This window comes from Cyrtonyx montezumae, unplaced genomic scaffold (assembly GCF_038088225.1).
Source record: "Cyrtonyx montezumae isolate F1298 unplaced genomic scaffold, pur_monq_1.0 scaffold_23, whole genome shotgun sequence".
NCBI lineage: Eukaryota > Metazoa > Chordata > Aves > Galliformes > Odontophoridae > Cyrtonyx > Cyrtonyx montezumae.
The window spans coordinates 6599065-6625231 of NW_027071970.1; the positions used below are offsets into that span (position 1 = coordinate 6599065).

At 41.6% G+C, this 26167-nt stretch overlaps 1 protein-coding gene across 3 annotated transcripts; it reads right to left on the reverse strand.

The window, feature by feature from the left end:
* Positions 1-248: 248 nt before the first annotated feature.
* GOLGA3 (golgin A3) lies at positions 249-24283 on the reverse strand. 3 transcript variants are annotated; one of them, XM_065739028.1, is made up of 24 exons: positions 24193-24283; positions 22491-22843; positions 19432-19590; positions 18370-18482; positions 17379-18073; positions 16153-16264; positions 15323-15629; positions 14540-14742; positions 14046-14183; positions 13283-13444; positions 11855-12223; positions 10597-10674; positions 9423-9686; positions 8844-8938; positions 8024-8240; positions 7440-7583; positions 6682-6879; positions 6097-6213; positions 5461-5600; positions 4534-4666; positions 4248-4370; positions 3714-3878; positions 2697-2851; positions 249-1719 (listed from the first exon to the last, which is right to left on the reverse strand). In XM_065739028.1, the coding sequence occupies exons 2-24, from the start codon at positions 22621-22623 to the stop codon at positions 1512-1514; spliced, it is 4428 nt and encodes a 1475-aa protein (XP_065595100.1). In that variant the 5' UTR covers positions 22624-22843; positions 24193-24283; the 3' UTR covers positions 249-1511. The 3 variants fall into 3 exon arrangements, with proteins under 3 accessions (XP_065595100.1, XP_065595098.1, XP_065595099.1); XM_065739026.1 differs by having other exon boundaries at positions 19309-19590; XM_065739027.1 differs by lacking the exon at positions 24193-24283 and having other exon boundaries at positions 19309-19590; positions 22491-23328.
* Between the last annotated feature and the right edge of the window lie 1884 nt (positions 24284-26167).

The window sequence follows — 26167 nt, forward strand, 5'->3', positions numbered from 1 at the left end:
CAAGCTAGACAACTGACAGGGAAAACTTCCCACTGTGTTATAGCTAATTATGAAGAAGTTGCTGAAGAGAGAGGTTTTTTTAAACAGCTAGTTATTTTTCTTGTATCGTTTATGCCAGCCTCCAGTGAATACAATTGACTTGTTTTCTGTCTGTTTCAAGACAAAAACATGCTGGCACAAGTTGCCTCTCAGTCTTCCAAATAGTGTCCTGTGTATTTTGACCTGTGTCTCAGCACATTAGATGCAGCAGTTTCTGACTGAGGGGCATATCAATGCACTCTGAGCCACTCGGTCCCGTGGGCCCGAAGGAAGAGGACTGCTTTAACAACAACCTAACTAAGGTGCCTCAGCAGAGATAGTACCACTGTGCCACCACTCAACAGTGGACACCTTATAACAGATGATGCAAAGGGGAGAGGGTGAAGTGTGTTGGGAAGATAACTGAAATAATAATTTTATAGGCATTATAATCTATCTTTTAAAGTAAAATAATTAAATACCTAAAAGCTTTGGCTTTAGGAGCTAACTTCCCTAAGCCATTTGTACAGTATGTCAAAACCCAGCAAACTTAAAATAATATAACAATGAGAGTAACAAACAATAACAAAAAAGAACCACCCTCATGTCAGCCTTGACTTACAGTATATAAGCATATTAAAACTGATAGTCAGAAAATTATGATTTTTTCTTTTATATATATATATAAATATATATTACAAGCATACCTTTAATCAAGGATGTCTACTTCAAAAGTTGAACTAAAAAAGGTGCAAGAAGTGTTTGTGCAGTGAAGCAAAACTCCCTACTGGCCTGCAACTGTAAGAGAGAAACTGAGACACTTAAGAAAACATCCGAGGCAAAACTGCCAGAGTTCTGTCATCTTTATAACTTGAAATGGCTTCAAATGCTTTTTTTCTTTCTAATATGGACATCTCATTCTCAAATTTAAAGAGAAAGAGAATATAGGTGTGGGGAAAGAGGATGTTCTAGTAGGAGTAGTCATTTCTCAACCACTGCCTGGAGCTAGACATGAGCAGGTCCCTGTTCCCTGTGCTCCAGACACAGCTCTATACAAGGGGAGAAAAACCAGCAATCTGACCCAAAACCCAAAGGAAAAAACCTAAACAGAACAAAAAACAGATGAAGCATAACCAACCATCATCTGCTAATGAAGTTACCCAAATGAAACAAATGCAGACCTGGATGCAGACGCCTTCTAGGGCTCATTGTAAGCCTTCAACTTAACCTCTAATTCAACCCAAACATGAGCCACATTTCTTACTTGGCAGTCCCCAGTACGGCAAAATTATTAAAGTAAGATTTCAAACAAACCCTTGGAACAGCACATTCTGCACTTACTATTATGTTGGTTTCTCAAAACCGTGCCCTTTAATTTGACAGGCAAAAGCAAAATTCTGAACACCATTTTAAAAATGAAATAAATAAATAAATTTGATAAAGATTTGTTTACACACTTAAAGCAATAGGAAGAAAGACAACTGCTGAGGAGGTTATAGTGGCAAAGCTTCCTTGTCACTAACGTCACAATTCTGTTCCTTTTCAACTAAAGCAGGACACTCCTGCTGCTCTGAAGCAGTTGCAGGACTTGTGGAGGTAAAGTCCATTAGCTGCTCCTCAATCTGAGTCCACGAAGACATTGATTCATGCACTGTAATGGTGTGTTCCTCCATCTGGCGCTGAAGACTGTCCATTTCTTGCCTTTAAAAAGTTTTGGGAACAAAAAAAAAAAAGCGCAAATATTATCAAGCAGAAAGCTAACAACTAAACGAGAGGTAACAATTTTCTAATTTCTGATACCTACTTCAACATTATCTGAGCCACAGCTGTATATGCTAGAAAGAAGTCTAAAGAAAACTTAGAAACTGTTCTTAATTTAAAAGAAAAACAAATGCAATAATCCAAAAGTGCCAGCAATGCAGCAGCTCCTTTACTGCACATGCTTGTTGCCAGGCAAGATGCAGCACCATTTCCTCAGGAAAGGCACTCAGCATCTGCAATGTGATAAACACGGTTCTTTTACAGATACTGAAGACAACACTGGAGGTGGAAGTGAGGAAGGCATCGGAGAAAAATAAATAAACACACTGTGACTTGTACTCACATACCAGCTTTGTAAAAAGATGAGTTTGGTAATACAGCTTTACTGCACAGATACTGCAGGCTCACTGCCCTAAAACATCACAGCTAAGGCGGTATTAGTAGCCCAGCTCTCACATGAATACAAAATCCTCATATTTCTGAAGTTGCAGCTTTCCTCCTCAGAATTTTGTGTACATCTTTGTGAGGAAAGATACAAAAACACGCTCTTGGCAGAATAAAATTCCACTGTAGGGACTCATTAATGCATTGCTTGGGCTCCTATCACAATCAGCCCTGCCAAGAAGACACAAACAGCAGTCTCTCCACTAGCTAGAACAACTAAAATAGCTGTTTCTGTGTCTATTTGTGTACCTAACACTGAGAAATTCAGGATGAACTTTCTGTCTACTTGTTCTTCCCTTATTCCACTGCCATATAAGCAAACACTTAAGATAACAGAACATGCTACTGTCCTACATGCAGCCCCAAGAAAACAATAATTTATTTTGGAAATCCCTTTTCTTCCCTTAGTTGGCAGCTGCTTTCCTGGAAATGTTTTAAAAAATATTTAATACAGTTTTAAAAACAGGTCATACTTCAATTGCCGGAGACAGCTGTTCAGATTTTTTAAAGGCTCTTTGCTCACAGCTGTCGATGGTTTTAACAGTTCCTCCAGCAAAGCAGCAGGCACCGGGCAGTCTGGAATCTTGACTGGAGTCACAGGATTTGAAGAATTATTCTCTCCTTTCCTCTGAATAAAAGGAAAGAAAAACAAAAAAAACAGAAATAAATTAATCCATTTCATGCGTTTCACTTGTACCAAATGAAGCCTCACACTTCTGGTACAGAACATGAACACGCTTCTGATACAGTTAAATCTCATGGGTCACAAGCAAAAGTTCCTAAGCTAAAGTCAACTTCTAACCATGCTCATGAGTAAACAAAAAGCATGTAGGACTACTCGAGAAATCACCCTATGAAAGAAGAAAAACCACAGGGATTTAATGCAATTCAGTTTTCAAAACAAAAAATTAATGATGTTCTTTCAGAATAGTTAAAGATAACAATTCAGGAGAGAAAAAAAGAACAAAAAAAAAAAAACAACAGTTACGTATAATCCAAGAAGTCCTTCTGGACATTCTGAGGCCTGCAGGATGAAATACCATGACAGATGTCTAAAGGAATGAAACAGAGTAGTTCTATATGAAACTTATCACTGGAGAGAAGAAAAGAGCAAGAGATCAAAGAACCATAAATACTTAGCTTCTGATACTGTGAAAACTAGACAAGACCAGAATGGAGAAGACAGACATATAAGCATTAAGAAAATATTAACTAAATATTTGCCCATGAGTCACTATTTCCACACTTCCTTTTTTGCTTTATTACAGCAAGTTAAAATGGAAATGTAAGATAATATGCTAAACACAAAGATTTTTAAGGAAAAAGATGTGAAATCAAGACCAGTCAAGCTACTTCTGCCTAGAAACATCTGATGCTGTGTTTTTTACTTCAATCTCAGAACATCAGTAAGTTCCAAGGTTCCTTACAGCAGTGTATTTTCTAGTACTGTAATCTAACGGCCCTACTACATATTCCTTCTGCTCAAATACCTTCTTCATCTTGCCATGCTTCAGGTCCATCTTCAGTTGCTGGTTCTGCTGCAACAGTGACTTCATGCTGTTCTTCAGTTCACTCACTTTAGCTTGCAGCATAAATTTATCCTTCTGAGTCACCGACAGATCTTCTCTCACCATTTCCAACTCAGTCTTTATATTCTAAATAGGAAAATGAGAAAATAAATGTGATGCATGAAAAAAAAAGTGTACGAAATCAGCCAACTAATGCCTTCACCACCTTCTTCAGTTTCCAGGGTAAAGTAGAAAGAACAGCAAAACCTAACAGTGCTATATGAAACTAATTAACCTTGGCAGAAATCCAGAAATAAGATTAAAATTCAGTAGCCTATTCTAAATAGAACAAGAAGCTAACAGCCAAATTAGGAGTAAGACCTGAAAAACAATTAAAAAATATAAATTTACATCTATTCAAATAATCAGTGAAAATATGACTTAAAACTATAATATATACTTTTTTAGTTATTCCTCTACACCAATAGCAGTTACTCCACCCATGGGATTAAATACCTGTAGGACAGCTTGCATCCCTTCCAGTTCCTTATGGCTGCGCTGCTCGCTCATATCCAACTGCTGCTTAAGTGTTTCAATTTCTCTTTCTTTTTGTTCTACTTCCCACTTGAGGTCTTCCACCTAACAGAAAGAAGTACCTTTAGCATTCTGTATACAACCAATCACAAAATCTAATGTATTTTTATCTGTCTCATGAACTCCTCCTGTCTCCAAGAAAACCTCCTAAACCAATCACACAACACATCATAAATAAGGACAAACACAGTAAACGTGCAGTTTTTACCTCTTGGTTTACTAAAGGCTGTTCATTAAGCTTGTTATCCAGCTTTTTCTGCAGAAGTTGAAGCTGAGATCTAGCTTCTGCCAACTCTTGCTGAAACTGTGATACTTCCTGGGAATGCTTCTCATCCTCCACCCTACACAGCAGGATTAACAGAAACAGACACAGCAATTACTCACTCTGCCCAAGCAGATCAGTGTATTAGCTATGTCATCATAAATGACATGACAGCACATGTCAACTGCTTACAGCTTTGAAGTCTTTGCCAATACAGTCACAGCAAGAGTTAAGTCACATGTGACAGATGCATAACCACATTAAGTGCCACAAAAAATTTGCATTCCACGAACACTGGTAACATTCCACTTACAAACAACAGATTACGCAGTGAACAAAACAAAAAACCTGTCAGTAATTTTGCTTTTGCTCTAGGAAGAATAGAGTTAACCTTATATCCATCCTCACATAGGTCTGGTAATTTCTTACAGTTTAAGAAAATATGTTCTATACAACAAAACAAGCTGAATTTCAATATATTGTGGAATACATTCAGAACTCAAACGCATCCTCTACATAATTCTTCAGAGCTGGAAAGAAAGAGCAATAGAATAACAGATATGTAACTTGTTAACTTTTACTAGTAAAAAGAAATAGTAAAAATCCATGTAGAAAGCGTAAAAAAAAGAAACAGACTGTGAAACATATATGCAGCCCATTTCAAATCTAATTTGATCACTAAGAGACAAAGGGATGCAAATACATGCCTAGCATCCAACTATACATTTTGTCATCAAGCTCAGCTAGGGTGCATTTCAGCATAACCCATTCCAGAGCAGGGAAATCAAATGTCATTAACGTATGTGTTTCTCAGAAGGTTTATTTTATTTCTCACACTCTTGAAAGCTTGGGCATTTACTACAGCACACTTACTGCAGTTTGCCCACTTCAGCCTGAAGGGCTTGGACAAGCAGTTCTTTGGCATGTAGCTCTTTCTTGACCTCATTGAGCTCAAGGGCAGCAGCTCTGTAATGGCGGCGGTTGTGTGCGGCATCTGCTTTGGCTGCTGCTACCTGTGAGAAAAATAAAAAAAAAAAAAAACAATTTTTCTTTGTTCTGTCACTGTAGGAGAATCATATGGGGAATGGAGGCCAAGGGAGTACAAAATAAAACAAGAAGAAAGTTGTGCAGCAGTGTTAATTTGCTGCTAATACTTATTTTTGTTCACTGTTAATGTTGTCATCCTTATTAACACTAGTGGTAAATAGTTGGTAATGAAGAACCCTGTCTGCTAGACTGATTTTTCACTGCAAGTTCTCTAATGAAGCATCCTCACTTCAGGATATGCTCAGATTGGAAGTTACAATGGAGTTTTCTTGGTAGTCAGAGAGCATGGTTAACAAACAGGGCAAAACAGAAAAGACATCAACTGATGTTTCAACTACCATCCATCACATCAGAGATCCTACAGATAGTACTGTATCGTAAAATATCAATTTTCTGTAAAGCCACTTTTTAAATACTTTACATTTAAATCATCTTTTAAATGAATGAAAGATGACTTATCACCTGCTCCTTAAGGTCTTTCACTTTCGATTTTTCCTTCTCCAAGGAAGCCTGTAAAGCTTGAATAAGTTGCTGCATTTGCTGGTCCTCTTCCTCTTTCCGCTTTAGGACTGCCTGAACCTGCATCACATTACAGAGACAAATGCACATTTTGTCCAGTCACACTGGAAGATCACAAAGTAAATATAAACATTAACCAATGCAGCAACTGCAAAGCTTCTGTCTGCTTTCAAGTCAAATGGTAGCACGTTACAGGCAACTCTTTGTCAATATTCCTACTTGCTTCTATTCTATTGCCATACAAACCAGTTAATCTCAGTGAATCCTTATATGACACAGTCTGCATGATTCAATCTTAAACGAGTCACATTTTCACTACTGCAAGTTTTTCAGCATGATTTACTTTGCTTCCACCTGCAGCTCTGCCTAGTGCCAAATCTCATTTCTCATCTGTTGCTGAGTCTCATATGTTACTGCTGTTACGCAACACACAGGAGATCTGCATCATACAAGTGACAACCCCTACATCTTGTTATCAGACATATCAGCCAGCTCCTTTCTTAAGATGTTATACCAAAAGTCAAATACCTGTAGATTCAGTTGTACCAAATCTGCTTCTCTTTTTGCTAATGCTGTTTCTAGAACATTGTTGTGCTCCCGCAGAGCAGCATTAGACTGACTAAGGCCTGTAAGCTTTCCACGTTCATGTTCCAGTTCAAGGGCCAACTTCTTGTTAACTTCTTCTAAACGTTTTATCTTTCTCCTGAACCCTCGAGATTCCTGAAGCTGCAGTCAAAGAAAAAAACAAAATAAACAAACAGTTCCAGATACTACCTCCAAAAAATGAAGTCATTAAGTTTCTCTGCTTTCACAGGTTGTTTCTTTAATAGATAGTTGAAAATAGACACAGTTATTGGTGTTTTTTGGAAGACAAGGATGCCTCCTAGAAAGCTGAACCTCTCAGTACTGCACAGATGCAGAAAAAAGTAGTTGGGTTTTTTTTTGGACAACTTTACAACTGACCATTCCCAATCTGCACTCCAATACCAAGTGATCCACAGCTCCCAGAAGACAGTGAGCCATGCACAGTCACTATCTCATGATCACACACACAGCTGGTATCTAATGATCTTCTCTCTTTTTTCCTCTAAGCTAAAATGATTCATAAAAACACGAAAAGCCAGTGTAAGACAGCACAATTTGCAAGTGCCACCAACACAGTATTTCCTGCATAAGGTTCAGATTTTCTGCACTATTGGAATAAAGTGACGATACTAAAATTTCTCTTTGCCTCTAGGCACTTTGCCTGAATTACATGACACATGGGAAAGTAACAGTACAATCACCTCATCCTCAAGTTCCAGCACTTTCTCTCTGTATTCCTCAAGCTCCTGGCTGGTAAGTGAAATCACTTCTTGCAACTCTTTTTCCAGCATCAACTTACTGCTTCTAACAGCTTGCAACTCTGTCTCCAGGGCTTGAATTCTTTCCTAAAGACAAAGAGATACACCGTATTATTGCATCATCCACCTGCAGAGGTAATCCTTTCGTTAAAAAGTTTATTCCTCTATCGAATATTAAATGAGCTGCTAGTGCTCAGTTTAAAGGTTTTGCTCAGAGCTTTACTATTTTGGGAAGTCTTCAGATGCTAAGCCTTTTAAAAAAAAAAACAAAACCCTTGGAATGCCATCAGTTATCATAAAAATATGAGTGAAATATATTAAAAAAAACAAACAAACCAAAGCTTCCAAATTATCTCTCTCAAATGTAATCAAGGAAATTCCCAAAATTTAGAACGCTGATACCATGGTTATTACCTAGCTTTGTATTCCAAGTATTTTCATCATTTCAATGTAAAATAGTATTTTTACACATTTAATAATGTAACAGTGCTATCTTTGTATTAACAATGTTAAAGGCATCCACATACTTGAGCGATCTGGTTGCTTTCACCATGAGTGATTTGTGCTTTTAGCTTGCTCAACTCTGCTTCAGCAGACTCCTTTGCAGTGAGGGCTTCCTGCAGCCGCCGACTCAGAATGCTGACTGCATTCTCATAGGCTTTATGCTTTGCTTTCATCTCTTTCTGAGCACTTGTCAGATCTGACCCTAGATGCTTCATTTTTTGTTTCTGCTCAGTAATGGCCCTAGAGCAAAAGCAAAAACAAAACAAGATTAAGACAAGAATTGCCTAAAACACTGCTGAAGGATTAATTTTAATGTGATACGGAACGATTCTGGTTCCTCGCAAGGTAACAAGTAAGACTTCTGAGAGCAGTCAAGAGGTCTTTGTCAGAATCTTCATACTGAAGTATGTAATATACACCGATTTTAGAGTAAGAATCTAATTTAATGTCTCATCTACTCTGAGATCTTTGGTGAGTACATTACTGTATTATAGTTTTCTTCTATGATTACTAGTAAAAAAAAAAAAAAAACTAACCCAAACCTGTTCTCATTAAAGCCAGCATTCTAGCCAGCCGAGGTTGTAGGTCACTGAAGGAAAACTAGGATTAACTCCAGTCAACATGTTACAGTATGTTCTCATATACATGCTTTTTGGCATATATCTTTGGTTAATAACACAAGCGAATCAGGAGAAGCTGGAACTCCTGCTTAGCATGCAACCAACATTTTGCAATAGATGTTTTCACCCAGGTAAGACTAAGGAACAGGAAATGTCTGATTGCTTAGAATGGTGGTCACGATTATAAATGTTGTAGTTCTTTGTACTAAAAGAACAGACTTACTTTTTTGCTTCTTCTTGCATTTGCTCTACTTGCAGTTTTAACGTCTGATTTGCCTCAGCAAGAGATGCCATTTGTTCCTTATCGAACTGCAAAGACTTGATAGGGAGGGAGAAAAAAACATTTGCTTTATGTCAGATTACAAGGAAGTAGATATCAAGTTTCAAAATTATTTTCAACTCTAAATAAAAACTGTAGAAAAAAACCCAGCTACTTCAAGGTCCTCTGTCTCCTTTCTAACTCCTTTTTATTTCTTTCTAAATTAATTACTCTGTGGCCATCATAACACGTATGCAGAGTCCTGTCTTGATCTTCACTCTCAGACACCACTCACTCTGGGACCAGGTAAACTACTTCCGTGCCACTTCTCTGCCACTCCTGTAGCATGCTCCTCCCCACTGACTTACTGGAGATATTAATTACTGAATTGGGGAAGGCACAAGCACAACTACATATACAGCATTAAGCAGATAATCAAGAACCTTAACTTGCAGGTAGCCACTCAGTTGCCAGGACCAATGGAAACAGCAGCATATCCTGTATGTAATACTCTCAATGTCCAAAGCTTAACAGCTGCCATACCTGTAGGCGTGTTTCCATTTCATCTCGTTCTTTCTGCACTGACTGAAGATGATTTTCTATTTCCACCATCTGCTGGTGAACCTCAGACACTTCCTTCTGTAGTTTTGAATGTTCAGATTCAAGTGACTGTTTATCCATTTGAATTTGTAGCAGTTCTTGTTTTAGCTCTTTCATTTCTGAGTCCAGACGCTTCTTTGTCGCTTTCAGTTCGCTGATCAGCTGGTCCTTAGAACTCGCATCTCTTCGATAAGCTTCCACCATCACCTTGTTCACAAGAGTTCAAGGGGAAATGATCATCCCTGTAACTCTTAAATCTGTGAATCTGTAATTTACTCTTAAGTATTTACTGATGTTATTCCACTTTTGTGGGGGGCGGAGGGGGGGAGGAATATAAAATAACACAAAAAAAAATAAATCTCCTATAACATACTCATACAAATTCAGAGTTATGCAAGCTCAGGGACCAAATAAATAATAACAACAGTTCATCAAAAACTAAGAGAAGAATGTTTACAGCAGTATGGTACACTCTTCTTCATATTCTTTATGGAACTGTACTTCTTAAATGCTACTTAAACTAATTGCAAAAAACTGACTGTTCCGTGTACACAACTAAAACCTGACGACACGAGAAGGGGCTCTGTTTGCAGCTGACAGTTTAAACAGCATTCTCAAAGTTAAACCAAACAAGCTACACCAGCTGCTAGCATTACAATAAAAAGTAGACCAGTGGTGCCATAATATTGGTTTTGCAAGAAATATATATAACATAGCAGATTACTATTTTTAAAGCTATGAAGAGTTAAACTTAAGTAGCTACCATTTCTCAAAGCTGCAAGAAAATGATGATAATTGAAGACATCCCTGAGTGCTTTTGCAAAAGCAAACTTGATATCCACAAGCTAGAGAAATGTTATATGATGGACCATTTGGCAAACTTCCTGAAGTCCAATGAAAGCATAAACTCACTGGCAGATCTACTTATATCTTAACTGCAGATAAAAAAAAAAATCAACTGTACAATATAGACAAACTATGTAATTATGCCACAAAACTATTTGTATCTGATACAGAAAATGGATTCTAGTTTCCCCTCAAAAGCTCTCAGAAGTACTCAGACTGCGAAAATCTGTTCTTACTTTCTAATTCTCTGAAATAGCCTGCTTTTGCTTACCTTCTGCTGTAGGAACTGTTCCTTCACTTTTTGAACCTGTTTTTTAAGGCTGCTGTTTTCTTGTTGCAGATTTTCTACCTGCCAGAAAGAAAACCAAAGATGTTGCTTTACATGCCACACCACACATTCTCCATTACTTCAAGCACTGACAGTAGCTTCTGCTATGGTTGAACATTTTGCCTAATCTAATGAGGATCCTCTTTCTGACAAGGTATGTCTGTGACACCGTTAGATAACCCAACATTTTATACAGAAATAAATTTACATCTGAAAATGAACCATGAAGTAAACAAAGGCCTCTTATTCTGACATTAAGATTTTAGTACGTGCCACTAATCCATACACATGGTAACCATATGGATTCAGTTCACATATACACGATGAAGAAAAGAGCTAGTCCTTTAAATTAAAAGGAAAAACAAAAAACACACACACACACAAAAACTCACCCTCATTATACATGCTTCCACAGTTATTTTTTACTTCTAGTGATAACTCTAATAAGTTCCACTGTTACCTTCAAAAGAAACCTCTACGGATTACCAGGAACTTACTATAAGCTGTATTCAATAAGCAGGCTCTTCCTGGAGCCTTCCTGTGGAATTTGGATGTCATAGAAGGTAGAGAACTTAGATGATTATGACACTAAGATGTGACATGATGGGTCACAATAATTTAAAACAGCCACAAACAGAATAAGGATACACATTAGGCTTAATCTTGTTAACCAGTTCAATGCCAGAAAAAAAGCCTAGGTTGGTATACAGCAACATCCAAACCAAACCCTGCTGCACAGCTGCAAGACAAAGGCACACTTAAACATGCCTTTGGGAGATGTTCGGCCTGTGGTGGCAAAGAAGAGGAGCGCACAAAAAAGTTCCTTCCAAACACTCCGTACTCAAAATTATTTCTTTTTTAAAATAATTACATTTTTAAAAGATGCAAACAGAACTTCAGATGCAAACTTCAACAGATGCAAACTTCATCTTCCCATCTTGTATCAAGAAAATGCACAGATATCATGCAGTATGAAACCGTAAACATTCTAATGACACAACAAAACAAAGTATCAGTCTTCTGACAGAGAAAAATCAGTGACTTATTAAAAACATTCCCAATTAGCTGAATGTTGAAACCACACATATATACGAACCCACCTGTACAAATCTCCTGCCATGTAACGTGTAACATCACATGCCTGTGGCAACACTTAATTGCAACACCTATTTTTAATAAGATACTTTCAGGGATTTATTACCTGGCTGGACTTGATTGCCATTTCTTGCCTCAATTGTTCCAATATTTCTGATGTTACTTCTGTATCTTCTCCAAGGCGTTTTGTTCCTTTATCAAGTTGCTCTTGGCTTGCTTTTGCTGTCTGCAGAGCTACTTCCAAGACAATCTTCTCATTTTGCAAATACTGTATCATGTCATCTTTAGAAGAAGCATCACTTTGGAACTCTTCTAATCTGGCCTTCAGTTCATCATACTGTGTTTGCAGGTCATCCAGTGTCTGCTCTTTGGTATGCAACATCTCTTGGGTCACGGTGAATTGTTTCATTAGATCTAGGTGTTCTTGCTGTAAAGATTCAAGCTGCAAATCTCTCTGATGCAAAGTCAGTTTGACCTGAGGAAAACATATTAAGATTAAATTCACGCAATATGAATCTTGTATGTGCAAATGCACACCAAGAAAAACAAAATACTGTAACTACCATTGGGCTTCTAGGAGAGAATCACCAAGATTGGAAAAGACCTCCAAGATCACCTCGTCTGACTATTGACCTACCTCCAGTACTTCCTCACTAAACCATGTCCCTTAGTACCACATCTACACGTTTCTTAAAACACCTCCAGGGATGGGGACTCTGCCACTCCCTGGGCATAATGCACCAGCACCTGACCACTATTCTGGAGAAGAAAATTTCCTAATATCCAACATGAGCTTCACCTGGCACAACTTGAAGCCATTCCCTCTAGTGCTATCGCTGCTCCCAGGCTGTTACTTTCACAGAACTGTAGGAGTTGGAAGGGACCTCTAGAGACCATCTAGTCCAACCCCCCACTTCAACATGTTCTACTGATGTACTGACTGCCCTATGCAGCAAGTGTAATCTTACAGGCCAAAACAATGACCAGAATGACAAACCAAAAACTTTATTAATTCTCAGTATTCTAGATGTATATTACTGATAAAAACAAGTATATTCTATATATATAATTTTATATAATTATATGGAATACAATACTGAGCTATCATATACTCCATCTCATTTCAGGCCTTGGCACCCCAGCTTTTCAGTGCCACAAGGTTAAAGCAGGACCCTGCAGCAATGTGCAGATTTATTACACTAAGTTCATACAACAATATCCTGACTGCCTTACAGCTTTGTACACTGATCTATGCTTCTTGTCCATACTTGGAATAATTACATGCTGAATTCACTAACAAAAACATCCTCTAACAGAGTAGCTCCAAAATTTCAGAAAGGTACTGTTACTGAGATTGTTTAAAAAAAGAGAATGAGGGTTTTTCATCTGAGACAGAGCGACTTTCACATGGACTTCATTTTTGCAGAAGTCTTTCAGAAGATTTTGAAAAGTTTAAAGATCAGTATTTAATTATTATTGCCTTTTCAGCCAAGTAACTGCTTCCTTTACAATCTCTGGGAAGCTAGCAGCCTACCTGATCCAGCTCTTGTTCCAGCGTTGCTGCAGAGTCTGCCATTTTCTGAAGCTGTTCTTTCTCATCCTCAAACTCCTCTAGTTTTCTCTGCAAGTCTTCTTCCACCATAGTTTTAGCCTCTTGGATCTGCATGAAGGCAGCTTCTTGGTCCAACATGTCAGCCTGCATAGAAGAAAGCAAGGAGTCAGCATTTATAGTTTCAATTGGTAGGGACTCTGTGTGCACATGCTCTGTTAGGAGAATAAAAAGGAAAAGGGAAGATCATCAAGAACACTCCTCAAAGAAAGAGACAAGCAAACACTATGATGTCTGCCCTACAAACCTGTAGATCTTTAGCCACTCATGTATGTAAGACATAAGAAAACACAGCAAGCATCTTGCATACTTGTGAGAACCTGAATTCCTCCTAGATAACTTCATATCCTAACTGAATTGACAAAACAAGATGAAAATGAAATTAATCTTTCAAGAACTACCATTAAGCTGTATAGAAAATTCTGAACCAAAAGATTCATTAGATGCTGTAGCTACTCCCTGAAATAAAAGTCCCTGTCTTTGACACAACCGCTATTAGCAACACCAGAGATGAGGTGCTTCTGCTAACCTGCTGCTTTATCACCCTTTCTAGCTTAAGAAACTTAAGAGCAGCAAAATTCAATGCTTTGGTGCAAAGTCCTTGAGTTTACTACAAATACTACATTTGCAGAACCTAAATACACAAGTTAAGCAGAACATAAATCACGAAGACCATCTACAATCTTACCTCAATATTCTGCAGCTGTGCTGCAATACGTTCCTTTTCTTTAATAGATCTGTGCTGGGTTTCAGTCAACTGCTGAGACAACGCCACATTCTCCAGTTTGAGATGTTCCAACACACCTGCTTGGGTCATTTGCCCAGCCTAAACAAAGGGGAAAAGAAATACACACGTCAGTAAGAGAAGCCAAAATTCAGCCAACAAATGTCATAGTTCTAGGGGAAAAAAACAAAAAACCAACAAAACAAAGAAACCTCACAATCTATCTGTGCCTCATATCCACTATTACTTACATGGCACTACAGCTCTTCATCCACATAAGACAAGTGTTTTGGTTAATTTCTGAGTCAGTAATAATATGAACCTACACACCACAACGAAAACCAAACCAGCTCCCCTACTCTGCTCTCCATCTGAAGTGTACAGAGAGCAGCTCCCTTATCAGAGTTCACAAACAACATCCCCTGGATAAAACTAAGCCAACAAGCAGCTCACAGTACCTGTATGTTAGCCATCTCACTCTGCAGCCTGACTCGAGCCTCCTGGGCGAGTACCAGCTGCTGCTGGTACCACTGTCGCACATTTTGGAGAGAAGTGATTTCTGTCTCAGATGCTTTCAGCTTATTGGTCAGCGTTGTCCGCTCCAGCTGCACTTTCTGAAGTTGGTTCTGTAAGGATGCCAACTGCTGTCGCAGATCATGAACTAGAGATAGGGAAAGAGAAGGGGTTATCAAATTCCACTGTTTAATTTTCATGCACACGGTTGCAAGGCTTATTGCCGCACTCACAGCTTATTTATTTGATCAAAAACATATGCACCTCATTACACAAAGACTGGCTGTTCCAAATGAGCAGAAATTCTAGAATTAAAAAATGAGGGCCATAAACAGAACAAAATTAAAATAAATGAGTGATTTTTTATGTTTCTTAAGAGGCAGAGAACATGAAATAATTAAAAAATAGAAGTGAAAATCAGGTATCCTGACATGGAGATTCATCATTACAAGTCAATGTTTGTACATTTTTCTGAAAACCATTAGTTCATTGTCCTACAGGTATTTAAGATTTATGGGTCCCTCTCCAGGCTGGCAGTATCTTGCAAATTGTGGCACTCGTGACACAAAATAAAAAGCAATCACCTTAAAATTCAGACTTTTGTGCTACTATGATGTCAATAAAATGCAAATTAACATATTTCTTGCTCATGGACTTCAGAATCATGTCAAAATAAAAGTGATTATAGAATACAAATATTGTAGAGATCACAGTTTACATCAGCCCACCTGTGCTGTCTCTGGTGAGAACACTTTTTTGCATATCTTCAACTTTCAGCATGAGTCTTTGGTACTGCTCCTCTGCTAACTGCAAATCATTATTTGAAGAAGCCAAACTAGCATTCTTTGCTTCCAAGGTGTTTTGCAGGTCTGCCATTGCTCGCTCCAGATCCCAGCAAGACTGCTTTAGTGTGGCCACTTCAGAGCTCAGCGATTCCTGCTTCTGCTGGCTGGTTTGGCTGTGCTCCACCTGCGCCTGAAGCTTCATGTTCAAAGCTGCAAGTTGGGCCTGTAGCTCAGCCTTCTCTTTGAGAGCCTGAACGTGCCACAAAAATAAAATACAAAGTCTTAACAGAAAATACACTAATGGCTGACTAAAGAAGATACAGAGCAAAATGGCTTGGCTAAGGCAAAGACCGCTTTCTTCTAAAAGTCATTTTTTTCAAGTGACATCTCACCTAGTAAACTGTCAAAGGGAACAGAGAGGACAGCACAGACAAACCACACTACGTTTTGGTTAAAAGTCCTGACATGGTTACTGGTGTATAAGGTTTGTTTCCACACTTGAAGTAAGCATCATGTACATTATACCATTAGTCAATACAAACTGAAAACACGGCAACACAATCATCAGCACAAATCTTGATCATCCCTAGACTGCTTTTGTCTTTTCTTTAAACCTTTCAACAGCTTTACTGACTTTATCTCCCTAAGCATACTTGTAATGTAACTGGTTCAACAATGTTTTTACAAAACACACTTCCATAGGAGTAGGAACCTCTTGAAAAATTAATTAAGACATTAACATAATTTGCTAAATACAGACATTCATTTTCTACCTGATTAGCTTCTACTGAAAGTGCCTCTAGTTGTCCTTCAAGTCTCATCTTCTCCTTTAGCACCTGCAACATTTCATCATGAGTTCCTGCGACAGAGCTTTCCATAGATACACTGCAGAGAGACATCACGTACACAGTTCAAGGGTTAGAATACTGCACTATCCCTACTGAACAAAAGCACAGCTAAAATTAAGAGGTATGCAACTCCATAAGATAATATGCTTCCCATGTGACCTAGCAACTTGCATTCCAATTCCGATGGATCCAGAAAAGAGCAGAGCAAATTTGCTACCATCTAAAGAGAGACAGACTACATTCACACTGTAGTTTTATGTTAGCTCCCAACATCTGCAGCAAATAGTTTAGTGTGGTACCTGTATATTTGTTAATTTTACGTAAGTGCAAAGTAGCAACAAGAAGTGCTAAAGAAGGAAGAAAAGGTATTTGGCAGAAGGGTTTCCTTATTCTCTTTCCACCATATACAGCTGAGGAAACCAGAGAAAGTTGACAAGATCTTCTCTCTCAATTATGTGAGAAATAAGCCTGTGATGGGACAATCAGATTTTACCCTAATGTCTCGGGATCTACACTTCACTCTGAAGAGGGGAGGGGGAAAGGGGAAGATGCAATTGCTAAATTGCTATGTATGCAATGTTTCTATCACTGCATTTGCAGAGAAGTGACTAACAAAAACAAAAGCAACACAAATAACTCCATCACTAAGGGCTTCTTCCTGCAGTCATCTTCCTGCTTGCCTACGATCAGTTCACCGATCACACACACGTAAGCCTGTTAGACTAAAGGGCTGAAGACAGTAAGAATATTAAGGACTCCTAGCATTACAGTGACTTGAGGTCTGAAAGACCACATAAATGATTGCAATAAAAATCACTGCTTGGGTCAATACTTTCAGGCCTTCATGGCCAATGCCACATCAGGGATTCTGTGAATAAATGCTCCACAAGCAAATGTAGATGGAAGTAATTGCTAGCAGAACTTTTAAAACACCCCTTCAGTGTCAAAACTATCTTTCTCTAAAACATACTTAGTCAGTAGGTACTCAGTATTCTTTCAATTTCTTTTAGAATCTCTAAGTTAAAAGCTGATTTGATTGTGATGAATAGAATTTCAAATTTCATTCAACATTAGTAGAAGAGCAATAGACTGCCTATTCTATAAAAGTATAACGTTTGATAACCACATGTCTGTGCATTGGTCTTTCTTACCTGCTAGAAATACTGTCTCTCCGGCTCCGTACTTCCCCATTAAATTCTTGCTCTTGGGCTTGGTGTTCCACTGCTGCAGCCTGTAGCACTTCACTGATGGAAGGAAATTGCCCTATTGCATCAGGATGTATCTTCTGACCGTTTATTGTATATGGAATTCTCTGTTTGCTTTCTGAATTTGGTAAATTGTTATACAGCCCTTTCCCTGATACGCTGCTGTAGGTAGAGCTGTCGCTTTCATTTCCATCCAGTCTCATTCCAGCTTCACTTCCATCAATCTCTGAAATGCTATCTCCTGCCAAGGAGGAATTCTCTATTCGATCATCTGCGTCAAAGGGAAGGCTAATCTCTGAAACAACAGATGCTGGACCACTTCTGCTCTGCTTCAAAGTCCCACCAGGTAAATCAGTAGCCAGAAGATTCCCTGAAGAACTTCCAGAGCCTGAATCTTCAGTTCTGTAGTCAGCCAAGGACCGGATCTTACTGGACTTTGAAGACTTCGAACTTTTTCTCTCTCTTGAAGATGCTGGAAGTCCCAAGCTTCCCAGCTTCGGCCCCCTGGGGACACTGGTCCGCAAAAAGGAGTATTCTTTCGTCATTGCTACAGTGCTAGCTCTTGGCAAGATTTCTGGATTTAACATCAGCTCAGGATCTAGCGTGCTGGAGGGACGGCTTTTGGATGTAGACTGATTAGACTAAAAGAAACAAAGAGACTCCCATAAATTCCATAATGTGACACCTGAACTACTGTCAAGGATTTATTTTGTTGCAGAACTTTATACACAAAGCTCTGAACTTTCACATTAACATTTATAATTCCACATCACTTCATGAACAAGATTAACTATGTCAGCAGTCAACTCTATTAAGAGTTTGGAAAAGCTACTGAATATTTAAAACAGAGAAAATGTAATTTCAAGCACAGAAAGAGTGAAGTTTCCAAGCCAACCAATAACTACCAGAGCTACAACAGATGCTGTGTGCTACTCACTCTTTCTTGATGTCTCTTCACCCTGTACTGCTTGAGCTGCTCCTCTAGCCGTCTTCTTGCTTGAAGTCTTATTTGTTCTTCATTCTCCAGTGGGAGGGAAGACTCTACTGAGCCTGTAAGCAAAGGGCATCTTGACAGTTATAAAAGGAAAACTGCAAGAGAGGCAAATCTAACGCAAAAGGAAAAAGCCCCTTCTACCACCAGCAACATGCTTCATGCTAAAGCAAGAAATGCAAGGGAAGCCCAATAGCATGCACCTGAAAAAGTTCTCTTCTAACATTGTGTTGTGTAAGCATTGATAATGATTGTGTATTTCAGTTTGTCCAGTTTCCAAGTGCTGTAGTTCCTCTGAGTACATATGAAAAGCAAAACATCCTACAGCAAGTCTTGTTCACCTGCTCTGCACTTTGAGCAGTACTGAAATGGAAAAGCTGACACAGACCTACAGTCTGCTCATTCCTTAAAGGTCTGAGAAAGACAACAGACACATTCATGTACTTTGTGAACTCGCACTGTCTGTCCAGTAGGAATGCTTTTAAAAAACATTCCTGAAAAGTCGTGCAGCGTTAGATCCCTTACAGGGAAGGCTTCTCCCTTCTCCTCTTCTTACTTGATCAAAATGACCTGCTTTTGTTTTGTTGTAAAATTCACCTGTTACTCCCCACAATCAGGCAGGAAGATCAGAACAGCTTCAATCCCAGAAAGCATAGATCCCCCTCCAGCGTGAGAATAATTTCTACATGTTAAGGCACGTGCTTTAGCTGCAGCAGGGGGTGATATACTGAAAGAAAATGAATTTTAGTTCAAAGTAAAAGCTCACTGCAAAAATGACATTTAGTCCAAGCTGAAATGATAGTAGAGGTTTCCACAGTCAGGCTCAGAGAAAAAAGCTTTGTGCAGCAATGGAAAGCAGGGGCACTATCAAAAACAGATGCTTACACAATTCTGTTTCTTGCATGGGAAGGCTTAGTTTGAGAGACTGCAAAGCTTCTTTTCTAAGAGCTATGCCCTCAGCACTAGTTCCCTGAGACTTCCTTAGGCTGTCATGGAAACCAGGCACACCTGGGGATGACTCTTGACCCTGAGGACTGCTGGTGGGATCAAAAGATATGGGAGAGTCAGGGAAGAGCAACTCTGGCCCATTCAGGCAGGCGTCCACTTTGCTGCTTAGCTCCAGACTTCCCTCTTCATTTGGCACTTCGCTGAGGTTATCACTGGTGGCTGGAAAAGAAAGGTTCACTGAGCTACACTGTAATCCACTGCATGTATCCTTACAGCTCTGTCCACACACAGCACTAAGGCTACTGCCTCCAAACACGGATACAGCAATTGCTAAGACAGCAAATGGAAAACACGTTATACAGGATATTTCTTCATTTATAAAAATGAAATCTCTCTCATTTCCTTGAATACAGTGCCTTGCAGTAGGATCTCAAATGCAATCATAAAATATCTTCAAAACTTCACAACAATCTTGTTAGATTTCAATGCACTACACACCAATATAGCAACACAACCTCTGTCATAGCACGCAGCAACCCACTACAATCTAGCAATTAGAAGGCAATTAAGGAACCACCCTGGTACCAATTTTATCTCATCTCCTTTCCCATCACGAAGATGTTTCTTCAAAGCCAGCTCAATGCTATGTAGGTTTATATTTTGGATGTCTCACACATTTTTACTTTGCTCCATCACAGGTTACTTCTATTTCAGGAACTGCTGCTGCAGCAGAACTATACATCTAACTTCACATATATGAAATCTCTGCAGGATACCTTGTCAGAGCAGAGCAGTGAAGCAGCCCCTGTCTTTCTGCTCACACTCTGTGTATTGCTGTGATAACCAGAACTTATCAGAACAATATGGATCAGAACAATAGCATGTGTGACCACCAAGTGTTTCCAAGTAGAAAGATCAAGTTTCCCCTTCCCATTTCCCCTCCCTCATGCTGCCAATGAGAAAACAAAGTTTCCTGCATTTTCTTTTTAAAAAATACAACGTGGTGAAAATAAGAGAACTGAGAAACATTCAGAGAAAAGATCCTCTCAAAACAGAAGCGTTTCTAAGACTCTCACACAGGAAGTTGGTGACACTGATTAAAGACTTCCATTACTGACTTAGCCATCAGTCCTTCACCATATTGCTGTTGAACTACTACCCCTTACATTATGAATCACTGCCATCTCCTGAAAGCAAAGCAATTAAAAAGAATAAAGCTGTGCATGTCTGCGGTGAACATGAAAGCACACCTGAAGTCAAACAAGCCATATGGGACAAACTGAGAGGGAGGAAAGAAAGCAGGGATTTCTGCACTGCTTCTCATCTGTCCCCACATCTGCGGGGCACACTCCTGTGAGCCAGCATGGATGTTTGCAGGGCACACCAGCACACGGTGCTCACTGAGGAGACAGTGTGCAGAAAAAACCTACAGCTTTCCATGGCAGGTGGCCTGAGCGTATCAGCTCCCTACACTTTGAATTAAAATGCTTTCCAGTGTCTTCTTTGTCACACAGAGAACATGTGCAGGCCTTCTGAGCCCGAGTCATTTCTCCACCACAGCTCGTTGGATGGAGGGAATGGGTACAACCAGGTCACAAAGGAGCAAAGAGGATGGAGCTGCTTTATAAATGACCAACCAACATAAGGTACAGATGAAGATATTTTAAAACCTGCAGCTTAGAAATGTAAGAAGTAAATTTTTAAGAGAGTGTGTGCTATGAGTAACAACTCCTTGCACGTGCAGAAAAGCAGTTTCTGCCCACAGCTCTGAAACTGCAGCTATTACCACACTGAGCTTATTCTCAGTCTTTTTCTTCATAACTGTGAGTGGTACACATGGATTAAAAAAAAAAAAAAAAAAGGTACTGGAGCCAAATTCTGGAAGAATAGTTTCCTGCCAATTTCCTGAGGTCATGAGACACTCAGCATCCAAATGCTGTCTGGAACTCAAGTAATTTAATGGCAATAGTGTCAATACAATCATGGTCAGAACACTGTGGGAAGAGATGGAATTCAACTGAAAACACTGGAGTCACAGTACCTATTTACAAGCCACAATCCAATTGTCTGGACGACATCCAAGACAGGAGGAAGCAGGAAACTGTGATATCCAGCTTCATAAAAGATGAATGAATCAGCACACAGCTACACTGCCACTCTGATAAAGGGCAGAACGATAAGGGCACGTGAAGTCTTAGGACTCCACTTTCCAATGGTGTCAAGGCGACAAGTCTGAGATAGGAGGGGCTGAAGACTAACAGCTTCATCACATGATCCCTTCTGTATCAACAGAAAGTTCTTTTTACATAAGGACTCCCTATCCTTCGGCATGTGCATGCAGCTGCAACACACAGACCCCTCTCATATCGTATCCCTTGTTATCTATAGTGGAAACATAGAAACTCCAATGCAGTGAAAAGATTCTCACAGAGAAAGCAGTTCAGTGACAGCATGGGTAGGGAAGCTGTTGATGTGAGATTTTGTAAAACGCAGCACGATGAGGCCCTGGGCAGCCCTGAGCACCAGCACAGGAATTCTCTGAGCATGAGACCAGACCAGAAGATCCACGGAGGGCCCTTCCAACCTCAGCTCTTCCATGACTCTGTAATCTACTCAGATCTGTACACTCTTCAGTTTCTTCTGAGGAGCCACGATTATTTTACTATAGTGCCCATCTACATTATTTTGAGATAATCTGGGGAGTACATGCCAGTATCTCTTTTCTACGCAGACAGTCTAGAGTGACTTTTTCGGTTTTAATTTAGAACATCAGATACCAGAATAAAATACTCCCTTTCTGACCTGTTGGAACCGTTAGTTCTGAAGAGCTTCACATATACACTGCTGGAAACAATTTCAGAAGACACAGAAACACTGTGAGCAACACTTGCTCAGCTGATGGCTGATGGTACGGGGTAGTATGAGTTTGTTTTGAAAGAATGAATTTTAAAACAGAAGAGTTTTTCATGTGCAGAGCCACAGCCTTCACCAAACTTTCTACATACTGCTGTACAAAAAAATCCCTGACCTCAAGGACAAAGATGTCCTTCAGCACCACCCAAACAACAGATAAGCCTTGTAAGCCCTAGAAATGATGCAGTTCACATGAAATAACTTACTGTTAACTTCATCTCCTGTAACAGGCAAAGGTGACTTGGTGTTACAGTCTCCACATTGTTGAGAGGTGCCAGGAGCCCCACTGCTGCTCCTGTTGTCCAACAGGACATCATGCTGCACGGCCGAGGATTCCATGGTAAATACAATCCAGATTGCAGGTAATTATTTCTTCTAAATGTGCTCCCAAGTAAACTACCAAGTCCAGTTTCTCTCCATTAGCAACAACAGCATCAAGATGTTATGCAGGGGCACAGTTCTGAGCCTTTCAGCTGTTCGTGGGCAGCAGGCAGCTGATGATTCCAGGTCATGAAAACAGCTTAGGGCCAAAGCTGTGATCAGCAAGGAGCTGCATTCTCTACAAACAAATGTAGTTTGAAAAAGGCAGTTAAAAAGCAAGCAGCACTCAGATCACCCAACAGCCCATCAGCTTCAACAAACAGAACCAGGAGAAGGGACAGTAACCGAGACAATGCAATACAACCAACCACCCAACCTCTCTAAATAGGAAATGATCTATTTAACACCATCCTTGTCACCTTCTGTTTTTCAGTTGCATTAACAGGGCAGTGTAATAAGGCAACGAGATACTATTCAGCAAGATGACTGATCTAAGATCTCTGTCCTTTTTAATGGGAACATCTCTTTTATGTCAGCTTTCACAAGCCAGACAGCACTCAGAGCAGCACTGTGCTCTGTGAGTCACAGTCTGGACTTATGATCATAATGTATTTCATTCCAAGGACCTGCTGCCATCCTGGGTCAAATCCTTTGGTCACGAGGCAGGAGGGAACCAGGGCTATTTTACAGAAATGACATCACTGCCATTTACTCACCCGCGGAGTGAGCAGCACACACACAAACACCACCAACACAGCATCAGGGAGGGCACAGAGCAGCACTCTGTGGTGTCAGGAGATTCCCAAACACAGAATGCAAATCCCACGTCCTGCATTCAGCTCCTACCTGTACTCAGCCTCGACTGCTGACACCATCTGACAAAAGACGGTGCAAACAATCACTGCAGCTGTCAAAACGTTCAAACACACGCTGACAGCTGAACTCCTAACACCGAACAGCAGAAAGCCCCGGTTTCGAAGTGGCAGAGGGGATTTCAGGCCTGCTTCCATTGCATTTCTACACACACGCTGTAAACAGCGGCGTAGCTGCGCTCGGGATGAAGGGACGTGTAAGCGCTGCAGTAGGGCGGCCCTCGGGAGGCAGCAGGAGCTGCGGGCACAGCTCCGGGACGGACAACTGCACGGGAGAGGACAGCGGCTCCGCCGCAATGAGTCACGGCTTCACAAGGCCGTCCGTGCCAGAGCCCACAGCGGCCGCCACGCGGGCACCGCCGAGCGGCGGAGGAACCGCAGACAAAGGCGGGACGCTCCCGCTGAGGCTCCGGGCCCGTCTCCTCGGGCACCTCTCCGTACTCAGCGTCTCCTCCTGCGCGGCCCATCCTCAAACACCTGAAGGCCGACGGTTTCCGAGCCCTTCCGCGCACCCATTCGTGATCACGCACACGGACGCGCCGCGGGAAGCGGGCGGTGACCCCCGCATAAACCTTTCCGCTCTGCTCCGAGCACGGAGCGCGGCAGGCAGGGCGCAGGGCGGCAGGCCCGGGCCGGAGCGCAGCGCCGCGGAGCCCCGCGCACCCCCAGCCCCCGCCGCCACCCCCAGCCCCGGCCCGGCCGGACCCGCGCAGACCTGGTGCCGCCCGCCCGGCTGCCGCCCGAGACGTGGCGCTGCCTCCGCCGGGAAGGGGCGGGCGGGGCGCGGCGGTGCACCGCGCTTCTCCCTCCCCGCCGCCGCCGCCGCCGCCGCCGCCGCCGCCGCCGCCGCCGCCGCCTCCACAGGGCCGCACGAGTCCCGCCCTGCGGCCGCGCCCTCCCCCCACCCCGCCGGGCCAGGCGCTGCTCGGCGGCAGGCGGGCGGGAGCTTGGCGGCCCGGGGGAGCCAGAGGGGCGACCGCTACCGCCGGGCCCGGTGGAGAGGGGGCGGCTTTTCCGGACGGACCCTTCCGGCAGCGCGGGGAAGGGGCGCGGCCTCCGCGGCCGGGCCGCCCTCAGGGGCGCGTTCCTGCCGGGCCGGGCGGGGCTGTGCGCGGCCTGCCCTCTGCCGGCTGCCCGGCCGCCTTGGGCTGCGGGTGGTCCTGTCCGTCTTTGGGTTTGGGTTTCGTCTCTCCTATTCGATAGCTTTTTGGTAATTTTTCTTCTCCAGGTTCGCTCACTTGTATAGAATTTGGTGAAAGCACGTCCCCTCACATGCTGTGCTCTGCGTTGTCCGTGGGTTTGCGCGTTCCGTGGGTCGGGAGGGAGGAGGTGACCGACTTCCAGCTGTTTCCTGCTGTGATGTTAAGAGAAGCCCCTTCGGTGTGCCCACATCCGACTTCACGCACGCACACAGAAGTCATCCTGAGCTCACCAGTAATGTCAGCATGGACCGGGTTAGGCACCGAGGACTTCGATAACACACCTGCCACATCTGCACAGCTCTCAAACACCTTTGGGGATGATGACCCACCTCCCTGGGCTGCTGTTCTGCAGCAGTTCCCATGAGCTTTTCCTCATAAACTCATTCTTCATGTTTCGGGTCTCCTCCTAGCGCTGGGCATGCCAGAAGTTCCATGGACACTGCCAACTGCCACATCCAAGCAGTGCTTCATGCAACACGTTCTTTTTAAACTGGTGGAATTTGCTTCCCTGCATTTTTTCCTCGTTAATATAATTAGCTCTTGTCTTACACAGGAATCATTTGGAGGTTGGTGGGCTGTTTGTCGGTTGGGTGGATTTTACTGTATAGAAGTCAGGAAGACAATAAAACCCAAATCATCAGAGAGTCTAAATCGTTGAACTCAGTTACAAAGCTGCTAACCAGGCTCCTGCCACATTACTAGGGGCACTACCTGGCACTTTCCTGTACACCTCGTGCAGAGGTAGCCCCTAAGGCAAGGGTTGGAAGAGAACATGATAGATGAATTGAGGAAGAGGACTATTGCAAGCAGAAATACAGGAAAGCACGGGTTTAAGTGACGCTGGCAAGGCAGGTGGCCGAAGACAGGGATGAGAGGAGCATGATCAAGCAGGGCTCTGTAGTGTGCACCTCAGCACAGTCTTAGAGAATTTTCTGAGTGAAACACCTTTTGCTGTTCACAAATTCACAAACACGGTCATAGTAAGGGACTTACACAACCATCTAGAAAAATGTCTATTAGGATTCAGAGAACAGCAGCTTTTCTGCCTTCTCCTTCCCTGAGTACTCCTCTGCAGGAGACACCAATGACAGCACGGTGAGGAAGACTTCAATGTTTCATCTTCATTCCATATTTTGCCCATCGTAAGGATGTAAATGCAAGACCTTTGCCTCCCACAGGGAGCTCGAATTAAGAACTGATGAGTCACTACTGTAGTTTTTCAGTCTGGATATTTGTCTATATTTGCTTCTTGGCTTTGATGCCGTGTCTCTGGGACAATTTATTGCTTGGGCAAAACTCCAAAGTATCTCTGATCTTAGTACTTTGCCACACAGCACCACACCCCCACTTCCAGGGATAACCACTGGTTCAGGGGCTGCCCCCGAGAAAGGCACGAAGCTGCAGCAGGTTGCCTGAAGGAGAAGGAGGAGCCCTTGGACTGAAAGATATCCATCGTCAGGACAGGGAGGAATCGTCATAGTTGCTAAA